Source organism: Papilio xuthus, unplaced genomic scaffold, assembly GCF_000836235.2.
Source record: "Papilio xuthus unplaced genomic scaffold, Pxut_1.1 DF827542.1, whole genome shotgun sequence".
Classification (NCBI taxonomy): Eukaryota; Metazoa; Arthropoda; class Insecta; order Lepidoptera; family Papilionidae; genus Papilio; species Papilio xuthus.
In genome coordinates, this window is record NW_013531107.1 from 1,242,607 (window position 1) to 1,266,380 (window position 23,774).

Genomic DNA, 23,774 nt, shown 5'->3' on the forward strand with positions numbered 1-23,774 from the left:
CTTATCTGAATGTTTGGTACGTGATGAGGTATCGTTTGTGCCGCGGCGCTACCGCCTCTTTATCTGCCTATAAAACCTCCTTTTTTTTACTCCATACCGCTTCTGTACATTTTAATCAGTCAGAAACAAAAGAATATTCCGTGAAATTTGTTTTGAAGTCGTAAACGCCATTTCTGTAAATTATGCGGCACTCCTTGAATATTTTTCTTTGGGTCGGAAAAATAAACCATCTGGTTTATAGTAGTAACATTTATTACTCTTTAATATTGTACTAGTACAAGTATTACTACTAAATTAGTGGGACATAACTATTTAATATCCCATTAATTCGTAAATAAGCATTAATTATTAAAGGCCGCAGTAATTTTATCCTTAAGGTTTGGACAAATAACCTCTAAATTGATGAGTTGCAGCAGCTTATAAAACTTTTGCACCGAAATTATTACTTTTTAAATTTATTTGTACCAAATATAATATTTTTATCAGACGAAAAATTTAATATTATAACTGCGAAACTCGTCAACGATATAAATTATCGTTTTTGACACGTCACGTATTATGACGACTTTTGTTCCCAAACTACGTATTTATCATCACATATCATCTTAACGGTAATATCATTTAAAACTATTGTTGGCACCTATTTTCCTAAAACTAGAATTTAAAATTCCTAACTGTTTTTATAATATTAATTCACCTACATATCTAACGTAAGATTTTATTGTTACAGTCTTGGTAATTATTTTAAGTAAAAATTCCGTATTACAGGATGATTAAAATATGTTGAACTTTTACCTTACTTTTTAGTAACAGTTTATGGTTTCTGTTGCTTGAAAGCTTAGCACAATTTGTTAACACTTGACGATGTCATCATGTATATAAATTCATCTCGTTTTTCTAAATTAGTTATCTGATGAAATCTCTCTACTTAATCTTGATGACATCTTCCGGGCTGCAAGTTATTTTTGCGTCTTAAATTAAGAAAACTACGGATATATAAAATGTCCCCCGAGATGTTTTCTTCTAATATATTTAACTACAAACTGTCGCAAGTATTTTAAGGTTAGCCTTTGATGATTTAAAAACACTCAAATGTCGGATTTTTTACGTGTGTTGCTAACGCATTGAAGATACTTTCAAAAAAGCTAAAAAATATATTTTTTAAAATGTACTTACACGATCGAAGAGAAGTCGCCATTTCTGAAACAAATGAAGCAATATGATTTGAATCAAATTAGTGCTTTTTTATTTAGTTATTTATTCATTGAAATTTTAATGAAACGATATGAAAGATAATACGAGTTCAAATATAAAACGGAAGTGTCGTTTAAATGTTTTCTGGATACCCTCGCCTCCTATCAAATATCTGTCTACCCGCATCCTCACATTTAAATTACTTGAGTTTACTACACTTAGTTTAGAATTTAAGAAGTAGTTTTTGAACTGTAGTTAATTCACTTTGTCCATAAAAGTTATGTTTTTACAACTTACATCATGCATCAACTCCCTTCTAATCTCCGCCTCATCAAGTTCCGAGCCGAGATCCGTATGATCCGTGTCGTACAGCTGTTCCGCGGCCCGGGACAGTGAGCCCAAGGAATCCCGGGCGGAGGCGAGCGAGCCGGTGACCGTTGGCAGTACCCCCGCCTCAATCCCGGACTCCATGGAGGTGTTGGCCGACATGACGGTCGTGGTCGGCCGCACCTCACCGCCATTGCCCCCGCCGCCCACCCACACCGACATCTTGCCGACAAAACCATCCACACAACTCCGCTCTTCGATTTACGATTTCAAACAATTATCGACATCTTGCTTCTATGTTTACATAAATATATTTATGTGAAAGATTATACGATGCTTTCTCTTCTTAAACATGTAACTTTCAAAATAGCATCAAAACTTTGGACAATCATTTGGACCGATTAATGTACCTTGACTTATATACGTGTATATATATTATGGACAACGTTAAATAATGCTTATGTGATCTGCCATTAACAAGTGCAACAGGCAAATGGAGGAAGATATTAAGGCACGATGTTAAAAATTGTATCCTGGTTCCGGTGTACCTGAAATGTAAAATTAATTTTCGATATAACAAATTCCATAGGCAATCAAGACAAAAATACAGCTTCTGTACACAAAACTTAAGCCTTTCATTATGTCTATACGATTTATTTTTTAGACTAGGCTAGCGCGATTGGTACAAAGATATTTGCTGTGACTATTCAAATTCAGAATGTTTTGTTTTTATAATTTTGCCGCATCTTTCCAAACCCTAAACAAACCTGAGGGTGCACAATTGTTAATTATATACAGCAAATCACTACGAACCCCTAGCTTTGGATCGGATTCAACCCCCAGCTGTTGCCATGGCAACGATCTATTGGATATTGTCCAACTCCCTCTAAGGACTTACAACAATGCCTTGTTTAGACACGCGTCGAAACTTTAAACTGGTTTTTGTGCAAACCTAGAACTTAGTTTCCTTATAAGCTAAGCTTACATAATTTAATTTACGCAAATCTAATTTGTTGCTGTATTATGTATATAACATTTTGGGTTTAGATAAAAATAATTAAAAGCAACCAAACACACGTACACAAGCAACCAAATAAATGTCCTTAATTTTTAACTATTCAAGATTTCTACAAATACATAAGTGTTTATTTAAAAAAACATATAGCCGGATGCGAAACTTTTCTAGATTTTAACTTAAAAATTCAAGACGAATAAAGTACAATAATATTATGATTAAACATGTAAGTAAATAAAAATAATAAAGTCATAATAATGGTTTAACGTTTGTTTTAATTTAGTCAAAACCGAGTCATAACATAACCTTACCTTACTTAACTATCACTTGAATATCATAAGGGTAACTTCACACTAGATTTCATTTCCACTAATAAATTATGAAACATTTCGTGTCAAATACACATTAGGTCGTACTACGTTCAACATAATTGTTAACGTCAAAACATGTCTTGTTGCAATGAGTGAGAATGGCGTCCAATTCTTCGCACATGCGCAGTGCTTTACTTCTCTCCCTCGCATTTTATGAGAAATCTGCAGCTGAGTAACGTCGACAAGAGGACCAATTGTTATCGCCTATACTTCCTGCTTATTAAGTTCTCTTCTTTCATATGTCCATATAGGATCTGTTTCTATGGGTTATTACTTAACAACTTATTTAACACTTCACAATTAAGCGGTACGGTTGCTCCTTCACAAATCGAAAGGCAATAACATTTTGTTGGTATATTTTACTTTGTAAGGCGCTGAAAAATGTCGAATTCAGGATCCTTTTTTTTCTGGCTTGTAAAGAGATCACAAGAACGTTTAATGAGAAATGCTATATAATTGCAAAAAAAATAAAAAAAAGCAATGCTAAGAATATTTATAAAGTTATAGTGCTTTATACAAATTAGACGGTCAATAGTATAGCCGTATATTTCAGTGTCAGTAGCTTTGATTTTTTTTTATAATACATTTTATAAAACTTTGTATTTTGTCCCATGGGCAATTTTTTTGTGCCGCTCGTATGCACGATTTCGTGCGATTTTACGAACTCATATTGACTTTTGAGTTTCGGATTTTTGGTGCCGAGATACTATCTTTTTCTGTTTAAATAATAGAACTAAATTAAGGGAACAATAATGTTTATAAATAGACTATGTTATAACTACAAAAAATTCTGCTAAATAAACAAATGAAAACAATTTTTCGAGGGCTTCGTTTTACTTTTCTTTATCTGTGCACTGTGTCTTTATTTTATATAATCTGGCAATTTTAGATCGGAAACGTCTTTATTATTTTGTTTTTGTATTTTGTCAATTTTATCAATTTTGCGCGATAAATTCATGTTATAAAACAGTCTCAGGCTAAGTGCGGCAAACAATATACTTAAAATATTTTTTTATTATGCCTAATGGTCGAGCCGTGTTGTTGTTAAGGCGTTTGTCGACAGGTGATAGTAAATTAAAGAATCTAAATTTAAATCAAAGTACGAATAAAGAACCTCTGTTTACCATCAACAGGGATTTCAGTCCGAATAAAAGGTAATTTATTCGCTTCTTTTAATTATATAAAGTATTTCATCCACACATTTAAGCTGGTTAGATAATACATGTAAATGCTATTATAGGTGATCTGACCTTGTTTTGATTGTCAAATACAATTGTAAATATCAAGGAAGTGATAAAATTAATAAACTTGAATATAAAAGTGTATAGATCTATTCGTAGTATAAAATAAATATGTTCACCATTTTACTTTTAATTACCTATTCACATTGTAGGCACTTGACAAACTAAAGCAACCTTTATAATTTATAGATAACAGCCCAATTGGTTAAAAGAAATTGTCTTTTACAGATTGTCAACAGTTGGACAGAATTTGTGCTCTGTTAAACTTACTAGAAGTTACAGTGATAATATAATAAAAATGTCTAAAAGCAATATAGAATCTGCAACAGCAGAAAAACCAAAGTATACTAATCAACTTATAACTGAAAAGTCACCATACTTACTGCAACATGCACACAATCCTGTACAATGGTATCCTTGGGGTGATGAAGCTATTGAAAAAGCTAAAAAAGAAAATAAACTAATTTTTCTATCTGTTGGTTACTCCACATGCCATTGGTGCCATGTTATGGAGAAAGAATCATTTGAAAATGAAGATGTAGCTAAAGTAATGAATGAACACTATGTCAACATCAAGGTGGATAGAGAGGAGAGGCCTGACATAGACCGTGTATACATGTTGTTTGTTATGGCCACAACAGGCAGTGGTGGCTGGCCGATGTCCGTTTTCCTTACTCCGGACTTGAAACCTGTAACAGGTGGTACTTACTTTCCTCCTGAAGACCGATGGGGTAGACCAGGCTTTAAGAGTATTCTCCTCTCTTTAGCTAAGAAATGGAAAGAGAACAAAGCACAATTTGTTGATGCCAGTCACAATATAATGGAAGCATTGCAAAAAATATCTCTAGTCGATTCTGATTCATCTCAGTTGGTGCCCGGAGAGGCAACATGGAATAAATGCGTCCAAAGATATATATCTATCTTTGAGCCACACTTTGGTGGTTTTGGTTTAGCTCCAAAGTTTCCGCAAGCTTCTATATTCAATTTTCTATTTCATTTTTACGCACGTGATAAATCTGATCCTGAAGGAAAAAAATGTCTTGACATGTGTCTTCATACTTTGACGAAAATAGCCAAAGGTGGTATACATGATCATGTATCAAGTGGATTTGCTCGATATTCAGTGGATAATGATTGGCATGTGCCACATTTTGAGAAAATGCTTTATGATCAAGCTCAATTGATTGTTGCATACACTGATGCATATCTTGCAACAAAAGAAGAATTTTATGCTGATGTGGTTCGTGATATAATCAAGTATGTTAACAGGGATTTAAGACATGAGACTGGTGGTTATTATAGTGCAGAGGATGCAGATTCATATCCTTATGAAGGTGCTCCACAAAAGAAAGAAGGTGCATTCTGTGTCTGGGAATATGATGAACTTAAACCACTTCTTGATGATAAGAAAATAAATGAGACTTCTTACTTTGATATATTTTGTGATTACTTCAGTGTGGAAGAAGATGGGAATATTTCCATGGAAAGTGACCCTCATGGTGAATTGAAAAATAAAAATGTGTTTATTGTGTATGGTAGCAAAGAAGAAACTATGTCTAAATTTGAAATTTCATCTGAACAATTTGATGAAGTAATTACTTACTGTATCAACATATTGTATGAAGAGCGACAAAAAAGACCTCGACCACATTTGGACACCAAAATGCTTTGTTCATGGAATGGGCTAATCATAGCAGGGTTAGCTCAAGCAGGCCAGGGGCTAGCGGAGAAGAGTTATGTGGATGATGCTATTAAAACAGCAAATTTTATAAAAGAACACTTATATGATCCATCAAACAAGACATTATTGCATTCTTGTTACAGAGGCGAAGATGGGTCTATTGCTCAAACGTAAGTATAAACATATACATGTACATACTTTAATTAATTATTTTGCTATATCTAGTTATGTAATGGTATATAACAAATCATTTTTTGTTTCAGTAAAGAGCCAATTAAAGGATTTTTGGATGATTATGCATTCCTAATTAAAGGTTTGCTTGATTTGTATGAAGCATCTCTTGATCTTTACTGGCTGAATTGGGCTCGGGAACTGCAGTACAAACAGAATGAACTGTTCTGGGATGATACAAATGGTGGTTATTTTACTTGTTCTACCAATGATGATACAGTGGTTCTGAGACTTAAAGAAGGTAAATGTAAATTACCCACCTTACATTAAATTACTAGAACACAATAATTTTTTGGTTATGATTTTATCACTACTATAAAATTGGATATTTCTTGCCTAAATCTATATTAACAAAAAATTCTGAAACAGGAATATATCTTTAAGAAATTATTAATGTCTTGAATCTAGTCAAGTTGTTACAATTTTGAAGTAATATTCAGTTGTAATGACATATGATATTGTCTAATATTATAAAGTGAAGGGATTTGATAACTTGTTTGCATTGAACAGGCTCCAAACCTACTAAACCGATTTGCAAAATTCTTTAACTGTCGGGAAACTACACTATCCCAAATCTATGTTTATAAGTTTTTTTTTCAATTTTAATTGCAATTGCTAATGGCAATTGCCAGTATAACATTGCGTTCAGCCGGGATCTTTAATTTTGGTTGCTATAACCGAAATATCGTTTAAATCAAAGTCATATTAAGTTATTTGTCCTATGTTTTAAAGATCAAGATGGTGCAGAGCCTTCAGGGAACAGCGTATCGTGCCACAATCTGCAGCGGCTAGCGGCTTACGCAGACAAGAGTGAGGCGGCCGAGGGTGGTGACGTGGAGCGCAATATGGCCAAGCGCCTGCTGACTGTTTTCGCCAAGAGGCTCAACGAGACACCTACTGCGCTGCCGGAGATGATGTCCGCGCTAATGTTCTACAATGATTCACCCACACAGGTAAGATATAGTTCCACAAGGATTTTAGAGTAGTTGGACAAGAACTTTTAGTAACTTGATAGTTGTAGGACTATAAGTTTTTTTTATGATTTTTTTTGCTAATATTTAAATTGATTAGATTTGTTCCAAAATAAATGACCGAATTCAAATACTTTTAATAAGTTAATTTTTAAAATTTACTTTGAACGAGAGTACTTCATATAATTTGTATGACTCCATTTGTGTTGTCACATTTATAACGGATTTGGAATCGTTTGTCGGTCTTGTGATCCATTATTGTCTTAGATAACAGTCTACTTTTAAGCAAATATGAAGCACATCTGTTTGTTTATATCATGTAGGTGTTGATAAGTGGTGCGTGCTCGGACCCGCGCACGCTGGCGCTGGTGCGCGCGGTGCGGTCGCGCCTGCTGGCGGGCCGCGTGCTCGCCGTCGCCGACCCTGACTCTCCCGCCGGTATGTCCGACATACGTGAGTGTGCAACACTTTATAATATGCACATTCATTTTATGTTCACATTTTTATTATTATTTTATAGCGCCCAATCAGAAAGTTGATCAAATTCTATAATGAAATTGTATTTTATTTATAAGGCTTTTAATAATCATTGCAGGCCTTTATAACGCTGGCATGGAATGTTTTGACGCGCTGACGCCAGTTAGTGTTTACATTATGCCAGTTGTATTATGAGTGTTTTGAGCGCTACTGTCCTATTGTACTGGCATAATGTAAACTATCTATTATTCTTTAATATAATAACAATTAAGCTTCTTATAAGGTAAAGGGGTACTTTACTTGACATATTCATACAGGAGGCGTTGCTAACCATACCATTGTTTTACCTCGCCGTTCCATCAATATATGACATTGGACTTGATATTTCTTAGAAGTCTTACCAGAAAATATATCCGTGATATTGGTGTGTAGTTCTGAGCCGCATCAAATGCAGCGAAGTGCCGACGGCGTACGTGTGTCGGCGCTACGCGTGCTCTCTGCCAGTCACCGAGGTGGCGCAGCTCGAGAGCCTGCTCGACGAGCCCTCCAAGCCCGCCCCCGCCCCCACTCCAGCCCCCGCCCCCGCCTCCGCCTCCGCCCCGCACACATAGACATCACATCAGTACTAATGATGACGTAATAAAAGTAAAAATAAAACGCAATATAGAAAAGTTACATATTACTCTTATAGTGTGTTTTACGTTGGGCCAATCGGCTTATGAATCAATCGGCCCAATGGAAAACACTCTTGTTATATTATTAAAAAAAAAAATATTGTTTCAAATAAATAAGCAGTTAGGAATCTCATAATGTAGTTGAAAAAAATATGTTTAAAACGTTCTCAATTTAATATAGACATTATAAATCCTAATTAGTAGATACTCTGTTGTATCAAATCGTTATGAATGTTGGTTCTAGCTTGAATTAATATGTTTCTTTTTTGTACTTTTGACAAATAAACAGGTATTATCGAAGAACTGCTACTTTTACCATGTTGATGGTATATTGTGGTATTTGTATAAATTATTTGATAATTTACTAACAACAGAAATAATCACAATTTTTTATTATCGTTATAATTTATAAAATTTTACATTCTTCTAAATTCTAAATCTATAATCTTAAAAAAAAAAATATTTTATGGTGTTCCATTTTTGAAGAAAGTGTTGTAACAGTCAATAATTGTAATTAAATTTTCTTTATATATTTATTATAGTTTATTACCACTTTTAAGGTTACGTCGTCAACTCCTCAATATTCTCGTTGAGTTGACGAATGAGCGATAACCGTCAGCCAATTCAATGAAGCCATTATAATAAAGGTTTGACGAAGGCGAAATAATAATCTAATAGTGTTTTCTTACAAGATTATTACAATGTTAAAATTTAATCAACATTAGCAACAGTAGTGTGAACCACAAAGTGGCCAAAAAAATATTTAGTCTGAATGTATTGTGATAGAAATATAAACGTTTAAAAGCTCATCATAAAAATATTTGATTTATTCAAAGTTAAATGCAAAGCAATGCAAAAATTTTATTTCATGTTATTTTTGTTGAAAAGATGGTTGTCACATAATGGTTGAAAAACTACATTTGGTAGGAAATTGTCTTACGAATAATATATTCGAAGAGTATTTATTAACCGAAGGTAAGAATACATATGTGAAAATATGTCTAACATTTATATCTTTTTAATTGTATTGTGTATTTTATTGTGGCAACACTTATATTATTTTGTTTTATTATTAATGTCCAGCAATTGCTAGAAGCAGCCAATTTAAATTATTTGTGATATTTAACTATTAAATAAATGTTTAAAAATTAAAAAAACTCGTTTCATTTGGTTATATTTGTATATTTTCTATATCGTATCTATGACACCAATGGGGAACAGTACACATTACATCAATTCTGTTATTGAAATATTTGTCTTTAATATTTTCATTTCATAATTATATTGGATAATCTTACAATTTTACTTATAACTTAATGATTCTTATCAAAATATTTCCTGTATAACACATACGTCAACTTCGCTAAAACTAAATTCATTTACCAAATGGTACTTTAAATTAAGATCCGTTGTGTAGATTAAAAAAAAATCCAGTCCATTGAAATAAAATGAATACCATTTGTCTATCACATAATTTGAAACTATGATCTAATAGTTAGAAGATAATAAGTCGATTTAGGCACGGATCTAACTTACTAAATATTAAATGCAAATAAAAAGCTGCTTTCATACATTAGCAAAATGCATACAGGTTATAAGCAGTGATACTTTGTGCCTATTTGATTTTCGCCATTTTGGCGCTGACTGTTGCTGTGGTGCGGATTCGAACTAACAATAAGAGATAGAATTAACTGTCAGATACTTCCACAGGCACGTGAACGAAGCAAAAGCTGTCATTTCCAAGCATTGAACTATCCATTTATAGGGAGATCAGTGTTTTTGTTTCATATTTTGACAAAGTAGGAACAGCCTCTGTCTCTCTCTGTCATTGACAAAAATGAGATAACAATATTTTTATAGATCTTTAAGCAGTGGAAGCCTAGAATAAGAAATATGCACAAGAAATACATTTTGCTAATGCATAAAGTTGTATTGTACCTGTGTAAAACTAATTGCAGGAAAGGTGTACACAACTAACTTATTTATAATATAAATATAATTGTCAAATTTTATTGAAATGATAAATTATTTTTACTCATATCGCTGACTGACAATGTCATTTACTACTCTACCTAGGTTTCTGAGATAAAATCTCAGTAAAAAACACATCATCCCTGTCATTATTGACAAAACAGATAACAATATGCTATAAACGGACATTTTGGTGTCAGAAACCCATGGTAAGTGATTAATTACATACATGTCTGCTTTTTTTTAATAGTCAGTGATTAGATTCTTCTAAAGGTAAAACTGTTTAGTTCTTTTTTGATAATTTCTCATTTCAATTGAATTTATACACACATAAATATTAAATATCACATTAAGCTAGATCAGTCATACAATATGAACAAGGATACGATAATGACGCGCAGGGGCCATCTAAATTGATCGTTTTATACAAGTCTTGCCGACTTTGGTTTATAACATGTTTATTTTAATTCATTATTTAACACTGAATATGCAAGAAATATCCGAGAACATTTAATATTTCAGCATTTAACACACTACTATAATATTACATTTTATAAAACTTGGGAAGAAAGCAAATTATAAAGCCATACTCACAAATAATCCAACCAAAGTATACGTTTAAGTCAAATGCAAGAGATAATCGGCGAGGTAGATTCAAGATTTTGTTCATTAAATATACAATATTGAAAAATTACACAATCATTATGTATTAAATACTTATTTTTTTGTTATTTTTCATATTTATAATTGGATTTAATACGATTTCATAATATTCAACAAATAAAATGTCAGCCATAATTTTAATTTTACAATAAATTATGATGTCAAAATAAATTTAAAATACAATCAGCGTAAACGCAACAAGACGCGTAACATTGAGATTTTGAGAATTACATCAGTCATTATACAAGATGTATACAATATTTAGACATAATTTATGATATTAAAGCTTAGCGCTAAGTCCTCAAACACAACTCCTTTATTTCAGGAGCAATTTTGATTATTGTTAATTCAATATCATCACTATTTCAAAGTGATATTTAGGAATCACTGGTTAACCAGTACGTCAAGTTATTTCATCAGACGCGGCTCTAACGATCGCTTACATTCGTAAACTGTTTCCAAATAAACGTGAGTTCCATAAATTTAGAAGATTTCTAATTTATGACACATCACATTCATATTCCAGGACGGTTTTATGATAGAAGAGAAGATACCTGAAATACAACAAAATTATATTACTATTCACTATCTACTGCACGCAGCTCCGTCCGCACGGAATTAAAAAAAAAACTTAATTAGTAGCCTGTGTTTTTCCAGACTATGTTCTACATTTATGCCAATTTTCATCGAAATCCATGCAGCATTTCTGAAGATACCTTCTAACCAACATCCATCTATCTAACAATTCTATGAAAAATATTTAAAGTCTGATTGACATACATACCCTTCACTATCTAACACTTCTCGTAGCGAAGCTCTTGTGATCATATGGTCATCGCATTTGAACCAGCTGCCTTTCATCTGACGCACATAAGCGGTGTAATGTCCCGCATCCAGAGAACCCAAATGATTCACTACAGCGAACAATGAATATCGATTATCTTCAAAGATGCCTTGAGGGGCATTATTATTATCAGCACCGGCCATATCTACCGCACGACGATGTGACGACATAAATGGAGTCATATCCAGCTCAGCTGGAAACGATATGAAAGCAGATATCTTCCTGTCAATCTGTGATGAATGTTCAAAGCGTTTAAGATGGAAACTTGCAACTATTGGTAAAGTTTCTAGGGTAAGTTGTTTGGTTGATTCTCTGTACGCTCGACAGTTTGAACATTTGATCTTGGCAGCTGAACCGAGATGCTCCGCTCGTGTGAAACGTTCCAAACAAGCCTGTAGTGATCCGGGCCCGGCTACATCTAAACTGATGTCCCAGAATGGGTCTATGGTGGTGGACACGCCTGAACATGATGTGCAGACCACATCGCTCTGCAGACCTCCTGTGAAAATCTGATCTATGATACAATTGCAGCGACCGTTCTCTTTCTTCTCTATATCTTCAACGCCATTCATACAATGTCTGTAACATACAAATAATAGATAAAAATACCATAGATAAGACTATATTTTTATGAGTCTAGTCAATACGCCAGAGGAGCATGTAAAGACAGCAGATCAATAATGTCTACATTACCTGTGCAGTACGTCAAGCGTGGCGATGAAGAATTCGTGTGCGTCCTGCTGCTCGTAACCTGCCAGGTGCCGCGCGTGCGTCCAGATCAGGTGCAGCAGTCTGTGTAGGGTCAAAGGAGTCTTCGCACCAGAATAAAACTCCTGGAAAACATCATAAAATAATGATAAATGGCAATATGTTGAAAATTTTACATGCAAAATATTGACTATTGAAACTAGCACACAGTTGGAATTGTTAGTAATAAATTCATAGATTTAATTTTCTAATTAATAAAAAGTTTTGTCAATTTTACCTGGAATAACTTGGAGACTTCGCACACGAGACATTTGCCGGAACTTTGCGCTTTGCATTTGTGTTTCTCGGCCAGAAAGTAATCTCGCAGTAAGGGTGTGTGAATGAGTGCCTATAAGATATACCAATACATAATTATTATGATGAAAAACCAGTCGCAAGCGTTACAGACGACCGCATCTTATAGTGATAGTCGACTCCAATTTGCGGAAAGTAACTGGATACTATTAGAACAGCTTCGTATTTCTTACTCACAATTAGATTCGTGTAGTTTGGCCTAATAAATCTGTAATAAGTAATCTTTGACAATTTATTCATAAAATGCATTCATATTCAAGGATAGCTATTTTTGTAAACATAAAACGAACTCTTGTAGCACCCATTATCGAATCGACTCATTAAAAATTAAATTTTGTATTTATATAAAGTGACCATATTGTTTACTTATTAAAGAACAGTATAATAAATCATACGTAATCAATGTAAACAGAACGGAGGGCCGTATCTATGTAACAGAACGCTTATATAAATCAATACAATCCCTTGCGAATGCGCTATTGCGTCGTTAATATTTTAAAGGTCGAAAGTCCCGGGAATTTTACAAGTATTGATTTCGACGTCTCGCTGACGTCCGACGCTATGGAGGCTAGACGCAACCGCATTACAATGCATGCCTTCCAAAGAAATACAAAATTTAGTTATTTTTACTCTCTACAGATCGCTATTTAAAATATGGCAAGGAAAACGTCTTTATTCTTCTGCAACCACTAACCTTGAGTACATATTTACAAAAACAACTTACAAAACGTGTATGCGTACCTATTCAGGTAAAATTTACGTCAGTAACAACAGAAGGGGTCCATTTTAAGCGCAATTCCAACGATTATTGTTATTTCAACTACCTGATTTGAACATATTGTTAAGTTGAAAAACATTGAAGGAATATCACGAAAAAGAAATCGATCTATCTGACGAAAAAGGCAATATCTCTTAAGAGATGAAACTCTTCTGTCGAAATTATCAATTTTCTTTACACATGGTGAGCACTTTTTTTTCGGTGCAGCAGCCATTTGCAATTATCCTTTTACATGCAATGCAATGAGTATCGATTTTAATCTCAAATCGCGACGATAAGCACAAAAACAGACAACCTTTAGCATTACATCTTAATTACGATACTTGGTTGAAAACTGGTTTGCAGGTTAAAATATATGTAATTGCCAGCCACCTCTATAAATACATATTTGTTAAATGGATTGATAAAAATTGTTCTATTGAATACAATTAACTTTTAATTATAACAACACCAATCTAGAGATTTCTACATTTTAAGGCTTGCTGATGGCTACCAAAACCTTGGAAATCAGTTCAGAGAAATAAAATAACTTTAATTAGTACACACCTGGACAATGCAGTTCATGAAGCAAGTAGACCCCAGGTTTTGAAGTCCTCGCAGCCCTATTGTTGTGTGAGGGCTGATGAGTCTTCTCTTGCGGAGACGGCGTAGAGCCATAGCCTCATTGTTGTTAGGTAACCATGGTGTGTATGGCACATTTAATCCTAATGATCTGTTTTACAAAGGTATTCGTGAAAAGGTGAACCAGCAAAACACCTCTACAGATTACCAAGTTGAAATGGATTTAACTTATGAGAATAATTGACTCTTAAAATTGTAAGTAAAATATGTGTTAAGCATTAATTTACAGTCTTGGTAGTAATCTGTTTTGGTAATGAATGCAAACATTTGTGTAAAATGAAAGTGAATAAAATTATATCTTAGGGAAATTTCTAGTAACCTTATACATTCTCAAATCATTAATACACAACAAAAGGTTGCAATCTTCTTAATAGATAAAACAACAGTTATGTAATTAATGGAAGGTCATTCAAGGTGGCAAATCAACTAAATAGGCAATAAATGCAATTATTGTATATTTTAAAAATTGGATATAAAAAACTATGAAGATAACATTCTATAGTTCAATGAACTTAATGTACTAAATGCACTTACTTTGCTTGTTTCAATTTGTATGTAACAGCAATATCAGTCAGTTCTCTATCATAAATGTAGTCTTGGCATTGTGCACAAAAGATGTTTCCAAAGCCCAGGTCAACATATAGAAAATGTTTCTTTGTCTTTGAATGATCTTGTATGTGGCCGGAGTAGCATCCGAAGAATATGCAATGCAAACACGAATGCATACGCGGTCCCGTTTTACCACATGTGAAACACAGACAAGACGTCGCCTACGAAAAATATGTTATGAATTCACTATAACACAAATTTGATTTATTTGTGTGTTATTAGAAATATAAAATATCAGTTACGGCACAAGCCAACTTCGCAAACGACCACACACCGAGATAATAGTTGAAAACAGCTGTTTGAGGTCAAAGACTACTAATCAGCTGATTGCTAAATTATACAGGAAACAATGGTGCTATTCCAATTTTATTAATTCACATTATTATAATACAATTATGTGTGAAAACAGTCGCAAGCCTCATTGTCATGTAATATAAAGCTAATAAAACATATGCGAAGCGACATAATTATAGTATTCCATTTACCTTATATTTCCGTGCCTCATATGAAGTGCATGATACGAAAAATGCGTGGACTATTTTATAAGGATGTGTACCTTTGGCGGCCTTAAAATTATTCAAGTGAATGCAACCATTGTCATTCATTATTTTGTTTGTAAAATAGGAGTGCCGGCTACACCAATTACGTCGTTCAAATTCTACTCGGCTAGAAAGAAAACTTTATATATGCTTAACATTTTATAAATCACCGTTTAATAATCACAAACAATCTAAAAAGTTAATTACAATCACAAAATAACAAAAACCACTACACAGGGCGTGTTCCTTTTCTCACCCTCAAGCCAACCTCGGAACGCTTCTTCGACAATTATTAGGAGTAAGAGATACTGCGGTAAGCGGATCGGCGAGCAAAAGCAATCTGTGATCATCTGTATCTAGTATCTGTGTATCTGTGCTCTATGCTGTGTTAGGGATGCGTTGTTTTTATGAAATAGTTGAATCAACCGTTACAACCGTTGACCGTTTTTTTTTGAACTGGTTAAATTTGATATGTTTTCATATAGGAGTTATTGGTCGTTTTTTTCGCAGCTATAACCTACGTGACTTTTTTTATTGAATGTTGACCAACTAGTTGATATCTTATTAGTTGACGAGTTGAAAAAATAAAATTATAACGTTGCGTTCCAATGACCCATCCCTAGTCTGTGTCTGGATTGTTTCTGCTGATGTCAGTGCTACCAGGCCTAAATTTAACTTTCTGCCATACCTCCTATATTGCCACTCTCTTGTCCAATATTCTACTAATTTTTTGGCCAAAAATGTCTACTTCTGCTTTGGCAACTAGTCGCAACGGATAATTAAAAACAACATCAACTGTGATTTGAGTTTACACCCTTTCCAATGTGTAAGCGAAAAGAACCCTATACTACTCCTTACCGTTTAAAATTGTGTTGTACACTTTACTAAGAAACTATTACTCTCTCCGATTTGGGTATTAGTACAGTAATTACAATTGGTTTCTAGATGTGTTATCTATCGTAAAAATACTATTTTTTTTTACTAAAAATAGTAGGTTTTATTTCATTTCTAATGCCATCTGTTAAAAAAATTATAAAACCAAAATCCAATAATATAAATGCATATAAAAGTGATTTCTTAAATCATGCCAAGGCAGAAATCTTCGCAAACCCCTAAAACATCTCCTTTACTCATAAGATACATTGCCAAAGTTTTTCTCGAATCTAATTCTGCTGAAATTTTAGAATCTACTAAATCGAGCGACATTGTGCAAATTAAAGGTAACTGAATCGTTCTCTGTTTCTGTTAACCTTACCCAAAAGAAAAATAAATTTATGTGATCCTGACTTCTAAAGACTACTTTATTAGTGCTAGATTATCTAGTGTTTTTCAGAATTTTTTAATATTCTATTTTGAAAATTTAGCATTTTTTACATTTTTATCAGATTTTCCTCAAACTTTTGTGAACGCGACTTTATATCCTACTGAGTACTGACTGACTGATGAGTTTGCCCGAGTAGTAAATAAATATGGCCGTCAGTCAGATAATAACGATGTAAACTTTTGTTTACTGTTTTTACTAATTGTAAGACATGATAAGTGAATTTGAAAATTTGTCTCTTGGAGGAAGTAATACTGCTAGTAATCATGCAGATCCTTTTACGCATACCGGTAACATCAATGTCTATTTTAATGTATTACTAACCGAATATGACCTCAATGTAGAAGCTTTGATGTTTATACCAAATACTGTATCAATAAAATATTTTTTCAGAGTTAACTGCTGAACAACAAAAAACATTAATAGAAATAAGACGCCGTAAGACAGAATTGCTGTTGGAAATCCAGGTAAGTAGTAGATCTGCCAATACCATAAGTTTAACAAAGTACTTCAATGCAATAATTTTAATGGTGTTCAAGTGTTATCATAGTAGGATAGTAAAATGGTAAAACATTTCAAAATATAATTCATATGTCATCAGACAAAACAGAATTTTAAAGCTATTTTTAGTGTTAGTTGTATTAATATAATTCATACAAAATAATTCTATGTAAATGAGAATTCAAGCCATAGAAACAGTACCAACCAATTATTAATATGTAAGAAACAAGTTATAAAAGCTGCCGACATGGTAAACATATAAATGTAAATGAGTAAAAACACAACAGCTTCATCCAAGTATGTAACTCCTTAAATGCCTATGAGTCTAACAACATTGAGTCTTTGTAGTTGTTTAATGATTTGTTAAACAGTCCTCAGGGACTTTATTACTACTTATATACACTTAATGACTGCTATTAACCAAGCGAGGTTCTAGATGTGGCAGTTACTTTTGAAACCATTACTATCATAGTATGAATTGTGTCATTATTATTTGCACATGCTTTATATTATTTAAACTTCAATACTCATAATAAAAATAATTGCTTTGATTTTGTGAAAAATGCTTATCATATATGTATTCCGCTAATTATTTATTATTTTTCATTTTGAAATTAGAATACTGCGCTACATTTAAAAATGCAAAATAAACAGATTTCTATGAATTGTTTGGAATTAACAGTTTCTGCTTTGCTTCAATTTAAACATGCTGCTTGATAATCCTGACAATTAATTCTATAACTAATAGTATGAATCCTCATCACCGCTACATAACATAACTCAAAACCAAACCCAGATGGCAAAATCAAATAGTCACAAAATACCATTATAGGGCTTGTTTATTTCTATAGGACAGTGGCAAAATTTCACTAAAGGCTTACAGTTATAAAAAAAATAATTATTTAACAGCAGATTTTGTACAAAAAGGTTTCATGTGGAATTTATGATATGAGAGATAATTTATGTCCAATAATTGGGATACTGAGCCAAGCATTCTTTTTTTCAAGTGCACTATGTTTTGTATGCAATTTCTTATAACTTTAAATTCATACTAAAAATATAATACTTTCATAAAAATATATTTTCTAACTGTAAATGGTTTTATTGAACTTGCTCTGTATGTTTTTGAGATTATTAGGATGTATTTAGATTATATTTAATCATGTCAAAAAGTTGTGAAGACCAGCTATGATTTTGTACATGTATCAATATACACTTATAAATGTGTAGAAAAAAGTACAGTTTTTATCTGAACCTGTTATACTGGATTAATTTGGTTATTCCAAGTTGCGGATCCCGGTCGTTTCATTCAAACTTGCGACCCGGGCAAGTCTGTGACGTAAGCCGTCAATGCTCGTTTTACTATGACCGAGCGAGAGGCATGTAGTACACACAAGGCGGTAAATCGCGCTGCGTCGGGCAATGTCAGTTGCTGTCAGAACGCGGCGCGAGCGTGACGTATTGCCGCGTTCGACATTACGTTTTAATACCGGTACTTTATTATCAATATAGCATACCGCGACCAGTGTTTTGAAGAAAACTATGTGAAGTTAATAGTTACAAAGCTTCTAGATCAATAACGGTATAGTGATTTCATCTAATCAAGTGCTAGTATAATAAAGCAGTGAGTGGTAATTTAGGTTCCTTAGTCGGTCGCCAATAGTATTTTGCGAGGCCTTAAACATAGGTGAAGTTAAACGACTTGCGATGTTTTGGCTTTCTTTTCAAATATGTATAATTTAAGGATTTTTGCGTTAGTTCTACAAATACATGCAAAGGAATTGTAATATTGTACTCTATTTCACATATTATAAACTTTTTAATTTTCACTTTAGGCATAGTTACAGATAATAGATGATATGATACATTGTCTTAATACAGTAATTTGTCAGGTCATTAGATGTAATGGTTGTTAATTCATTGTGATTTAATATTAACAGTAGCCGTTAACTAGTTGGGTATTTGTCACGTTGTGATTCATTGTACGAATGATTGGACATAACATTGTTGTATTGTTACATTTAAATGTGAATGTGGATTACAGTTAGAATTGCAGAGTTTTTATCAAATTTAAATGCTATTGCATCTAGTCAAGGATAATTATTTCTCTATACAAAATTTGTCCCCTACCCTTGCCCTTTTCAGTTTTATACGTTACATTTTAAAGGAAGTCAAGTGAATCTTAAATATTTCTTCATACGAATATTTAACTCCTACTAGACCTTTAGGGGATCCTTGCTTCTTCTTTGGCGAATCTTTAGAGTGTGTCATTCAGTATTTAGATAATTTCTCCTTTTATTATCATGTCCATGTACCAACATAGAATAAAAAACCCACAATGGACAACGGTTGCGTTTAATAGTTTATCATACTTCCGTTGTCGTTTCCGCAAAACGATTGTAAATTTGATAACACGAAACTGCGTCAAGCGTTTATATTTTTTCTAAATAAGAAGATAATTACATTTGGAATGGAGGAATAAATTATTTGCACTTAATAAAAATACATTACTTTCATTTGAGTTTCAAATTCCGCATGTAATTCAGACAGCGTTAGATCGCGACGACAATAATAAACGTACGTATGATAAGTGTAAATGTAAGAAGTATGTCGTAGGCGGAACGCGTAGAGATAAGAGATATGTAAGTAAACGTATAGGTGTATATTTGTCACGATGCCAAAGTGAGGCGACGTTCGTGACTGTCTGTCAGTCGGTTCAGGCGCGCTCGTTAGCGGGCAGTGTGCGCCGAGTGCGATGTGTTTGCACGTGCGGCTTTTGTGCGGCGCGCTGTGGTGGCCGCTGCTGCTGCGCTGCTCCCGCCGCACCTACGACGATGACTACGACCAGGTGTGTGCAGCAAACAGCTTCCACTGCGTAACGAAACCAAAATATGTACATGTCGTTCAGCTTCACCTTACATTGTTTTGGCAAAAAATCGACTCGGGCACCGGCGCGTGCTCGTCGTTACCACTTATTTGCTTTATTATATTTGCAAGTTTTGTTTATATTGTGAGCTTGTAGGTAACGCGGTTTGTAGCTTCACTAATATCGTGAGGTAGTGCCTAAATCTTGCCAGTGTGTGATGTGCAGTGTGCATTAGCACCCGCTCGGAGTTATGTTTATCAAGGCTGGCCCCGGGACCGGCGAAGAGGAGAGACGCGGCTCCGTATCTAATTGGTTTTCCTCGTTGAGACGAGGCGGCAGGAGGAGACGTGAAGATACCACAGTCCCCTCCGGCTATGGCTCTCTGGGCCGAAGAAAAGATGGCACGCAAGCTCGAGGGAAGACGAGATCGGCTTGGGACCTTACTACCGTCACCAGAATGGTCTGTATTTACTAGCTATCGCTTTTTCTCGGAGTATTCGCGTATTGCAATGTCCTCTGGATATTTAGACTTGGCACGCATCCAAATGCGCTGGTTGGATGACGCTTTTTGAGTCTACGTGTAAAATTATGACTATACATAGTTCATTGCTTATTATTGAATCAAAAACACAATATCGTTTTTAGTTACCATTCTGTTCTGATTATTTAAATTAATTTCCATATTGATCGCGCTTAAATTCTTACAAATGCAGGGTAGAACGAAATGATTAAGCGCATCATTGTGTCGTAATTAAAAAGACATTGGCCCTGCGGGCAATTGCTATAACAGTGGCGTTGTGTCTATATTAATATTTAAGTATTAAGTATAGTTATAAGTCTGTTATTTATTTCCATTAGTAAAACGTCAAGCAATAAAATATTTCGTTGTATAATAAATACACGCATAAGTCAGATGTTTTGCAACCAAACGACATACTGATAAGACACGATTTCAAACATATTACTAATATAGTATAACTTCTGCACCTGGTCACCTCGTTTGTTTATATATTTATCAGTGATACACGAGATATAATAAGTATATTTGTTTTATCAAAGCCATATACTGTGAAATCCATAGAGCTTATCAATTCATTCACATTTCACAACACAAATATCATACGTGAAATATCGAAATGTATTTCAATACTATTGTTGAAATAAATATAGTGCTATAAACATGCCTATCATTTCATAAAATTTTAGAAGTGAACTGATAGAAACCTTAACGATTTTTATTCATTACCAATTATCACTAATTAGATGATAAACGTAATACGAGTTAAGGAAAACGTAGAACAGAGTTAAAACACATTTATTTCTTTATATTATATTAAAATCATGAAAATGACTGTCATTGTTAAAAATAAATAAAAATGTTTATTGTTTAATTCATCAGGAAAATTATTGTTTTAAATTGTTATTTTCATTTCGTGGAATAAAATCTTACCCATCATATCCATTCGTAGAATACTAAAATGTACAGTAAACAGTTCTTTTGGAAATAAGAAAATTAGGTCGTTTTCATGCTTTCTTTTCGGCTTTCGAGATTTTATTATTCCGAAAGCGATGTTCGCTTTCCACTGGAGAAACAAAATGTTACTGCGCGCTTTTCTTCTGTCCTTTCCATGTTTGTTTTATGAATACAGCTTATTTTTTAATGCCAGTCTTCATATCTACCGTCAGTATTTTACTGGGGAAATAAATATTGACATCCATCAAAATGCGATATCGTCCGATATTTTCTGGAATAAGCAACTATAGATTGAAGTTTCTTTTCTATTTGGAATTTCATGGATGGTATTAATTCCAATTCATTAAATAGGTACTTTCAGTATAAATGTATATCAAACGAAATATACGACACATTTTGATGTTACGAAAATTATTGCGTTATAGAAAGGCGCTTGATATTTGTATTAAGAAATCAGAATGTAAGCGAATTTATTGTTTAATTTATAGTTCAACATTTAACCTGGTTAAAAATAATTTCATGCTGCAATTTTTATTATATATTAGGTAAATAATAATTGTATTCGATTAGTAAATATTAAAGTATCTAACCGACTTTAAAAAGTTCTCATTTCGTAATATACTTTGTGTATAAAAATTTAAATATGCAACTTTTTACATTTTTTGAAATCACTTTATTTTTAAAAATTTTGACTCATTGTTGATGATCGCATTTTATCTTCACGAAAAGCGTGTAGAGAAAAGTATACGGCCGAGAATTCAAGGTTCAATGTTTTGCGATACTGAACTTCGCGTGCCCTTTGTTTATATGTAGATGAGGACAAACTCGTCATGTTTTTGTATGTAAATTACAATTAGTATATATGTGTCGGTGTGTTTATACGCTGGTTACATAAATAGATGCTTTACTGTGTTTCTGAGATTAAAATATATAAATATATTGTTATCCTTGTCATTATCTTTGACAAAACTGAGATAACAATATGTTTTGAACGGTGTTTATGGCGTTAGCATGGTAAGATCAAGAATGTACTGTCTCTTAGTACTACTTCAAATTTGTTTACTAATATAAAATATTGTTTTGTTAGAATGCGCGAATTTATTGAACACGCTTCAATACTGCAGGCACATTTGCATGTTTCAATTTGCTTCTGCCCGAAGGTTGCCTGCATCCGCCCGCAGACGCCGGCCAATGAGTCAGGCTGTCATTTTTGTATGCGGATGTCTGATACATTGTAAAATAATTGACGCATGCAACTTGCTTGAGATGTTGATAAAAGTAACGTTATATTACAATAATTTAGTACGCGTTGTGACAGAAAATTTAATTTGAACTAACATGATCATTATTTGCTAAACTAACTATTTAGTTCGTGGGCCGTAATCGAGTTTAGGCAAACAAGTTAAGTAACGATGTTATTTACCAAAACGATTAGGTCACGGGTCCACTGGGTCCTAATTTTACCTAACTATGTTTTCAAATGAAATTACTAAGCCGCTTTACCGTAAGGAGTTCAAAACTATGCGTATTTTTAACAACAACTCCTAATGTGTGTTTAACAGCTGTCATTTTTATGTTTATTAATATGTTACAATGCTTTTACGCTAGCCATATTCTTCATTACAGTATATGAAAATGTTCGGTTTGTGCACAAAGCCTGTTCACACAAAAGGCCCAGACGAGGCGCGATGTGACGCGTCACTACACAATGTATGCTTCGGTCGCTGCACACAGCACAACTTGCCCTCATACAGTGCCCTCGCACAATTACTCTGTACACAGGCCTTTTAATCTGTGCGTAGTCCTAGATCGTTATCGTGGGATTTAGTATCTAACAGACTTGTTTTTTGTTTATCATTGTACACATTTTCTGAAGCGCTATTTAATCTAGCTTAGCTATTTTAGCGTTCTTATCAGGAATTTGTTTATTGTATGAACATTACTTCTAGTTCTTTCTTTCATTAACAAAGTTATGGATGTAATGATCATGAATAGTAAAGGATTTATTATATCCCATTTGAAGTATACTTTCTTTATTTTACATCTAATAAAAATAATAGGTTGGCAGAAGACCAAGTCATTCCATGAAGGATTTTGTCTAGCGAGAGTTTCTGCTTGAACTTTCAGCTTTCATTCGATATAAATTAGTCAGTATCAGAGAAATTTTGACCTTGTATAAAGCTTTAAAAGTTTTCCCCGGAATAACGTAACACGTAGTCTGGTGCCAAATACATTTTTCTTGCCAAAATATCAATTTTCAATAAATTCCTTAAATGAGCATTATTTTCTTTGTTCTTCCAATGACATTGAAACATCTTTTAAGCCAATCTTTTTATTTAGTTA

The 23,774-nt window shown here is 33.5% G+C and overlaps 4 protein-coding genes across 9 annotated transcripts in view; 2 read left to right on the forward strand and 2 right to left on the reverse strand.

The window, feature by feature from the left end:
• stet (stem cell tumor) overlaps positions 1-3,047 on the reverse strand; it is a 73,537-nt gene extending 70,490 nt beyond the window's left edge. The window contains exons 1-3 of the mRNA XM_013314084.1: positions 2,848-3,047; positions 1,492-2,069; positions 1,177-1,200 (exon numbers count right to left, since the gene is read on the reverse strand). Of these exons, the coding sequence (XP_013169538.1) occupies positions 1,177-1,200; positions 1,492-1,743 (276 nt within the window). The 5' untranslated portion in view covers positions 1,744-2,069; positions 2,848-3,047. The remainder of the gene's footprint in view (positions 1-1,176; positions 1,201-1,491; positions 2,070-2,847) is intronic.
• Positions 3,048-3,797: 750 nt separating this feature from the next.
• Positions 3,798-10,159, forward strand: LOC106118769 (spermatogenesis-associated protein 20). Its single transcript, XM_013313518.1, has 7 exons — positions 3,798-4,061; positions 4,377-5,999; positions 6,093-6,301; positions 6,793-7,013; positions 7,355-7,484; positions 7,941-8,082; positions 10,141-10,159. The coding sequence occupies exons 1-7, from the start codon at positions 3,925-3,927 to the stop codon at positions 10,157-10,159; spliced, it is 2,481 nt and encodes an 826-aa protein (XP_013168972.1). The 5' UTR covers positions 3,798-3,924.
• A 241-nt stretch (positions 10,160-10,400) lies between these two features.
• Positions 10,401-15,620, reverse strand: not (ubiquitin carboxyl-terminal hydrolase nonstop). Of its 3 annotated transcripts, none has more exons than XM_013313990.1 (8): positions 15,477-15,620; positions 15,216-15,396; positions 14,656-14,891; positions 14,047-14,212; positions 12,646-12,756; positions 12,354-12,493; positions 11,601-12,239; positions 10,401-11,370 (listed from the first exon to the last, which is right to left on the reverse strand). In XM_013313990.1, the coding sequence occupies exons 2-8, from the start codon at positions 15,333-15,335 to the stop codon at positions 11,316-11,318; spliced, it is 1,467 nt and encodes a 488-aa protein (XP_013169444.1). In that variant the 5' UTR covers positions 15,336-15,396; positions 15,477-15,620; the 3' UTR covers positions 10,401-11,315. The 3 variants fall into 3 exon arrangements, with proteins under 3 accessions (XP_013169444.1, XP_013169446.1, XP_013169445.1); XM_013313992.1 differs by having other exon boundaries at positions 15,526-15,619; XM_013313991.1 differs by having other exon boundaries at positions 15,216-15,620.
• Positions 15,621-16,716: 1,096 nt separating this feature from the next.
• step (cytohesin steppke) overlaps positions 16,717-23,774 on the forward strand; it is a 36,322-nt gene continuing 29,264 nt past the window's right edge. Inside the window, exons 1-2 of one of the 4 annotated variants that reach the window (XM_013313996.1) lie at positions 16,717-16,880; positions 16,984-17,057. In XM_013313996.1, coding sequence (XP_013169450.1) covers positions 16,802-16,880; positions 16,984-17,057 — 153 coding nt within the window. In that variant the 5' untranslated portion in view covers positions 16,717-16,801. Of the gene's footprint in view, positions 16,881-16,983; positions 17,058-18,513; positions 18,716-19,183; positions 19,940-20,113; positions 20,418-23,774 lie in introns of those variants that run through there. The other 3 variants (XM_013313994.1, XM_013313995.1, XM_013313997.1) reach the window with 3 other exon arrangements.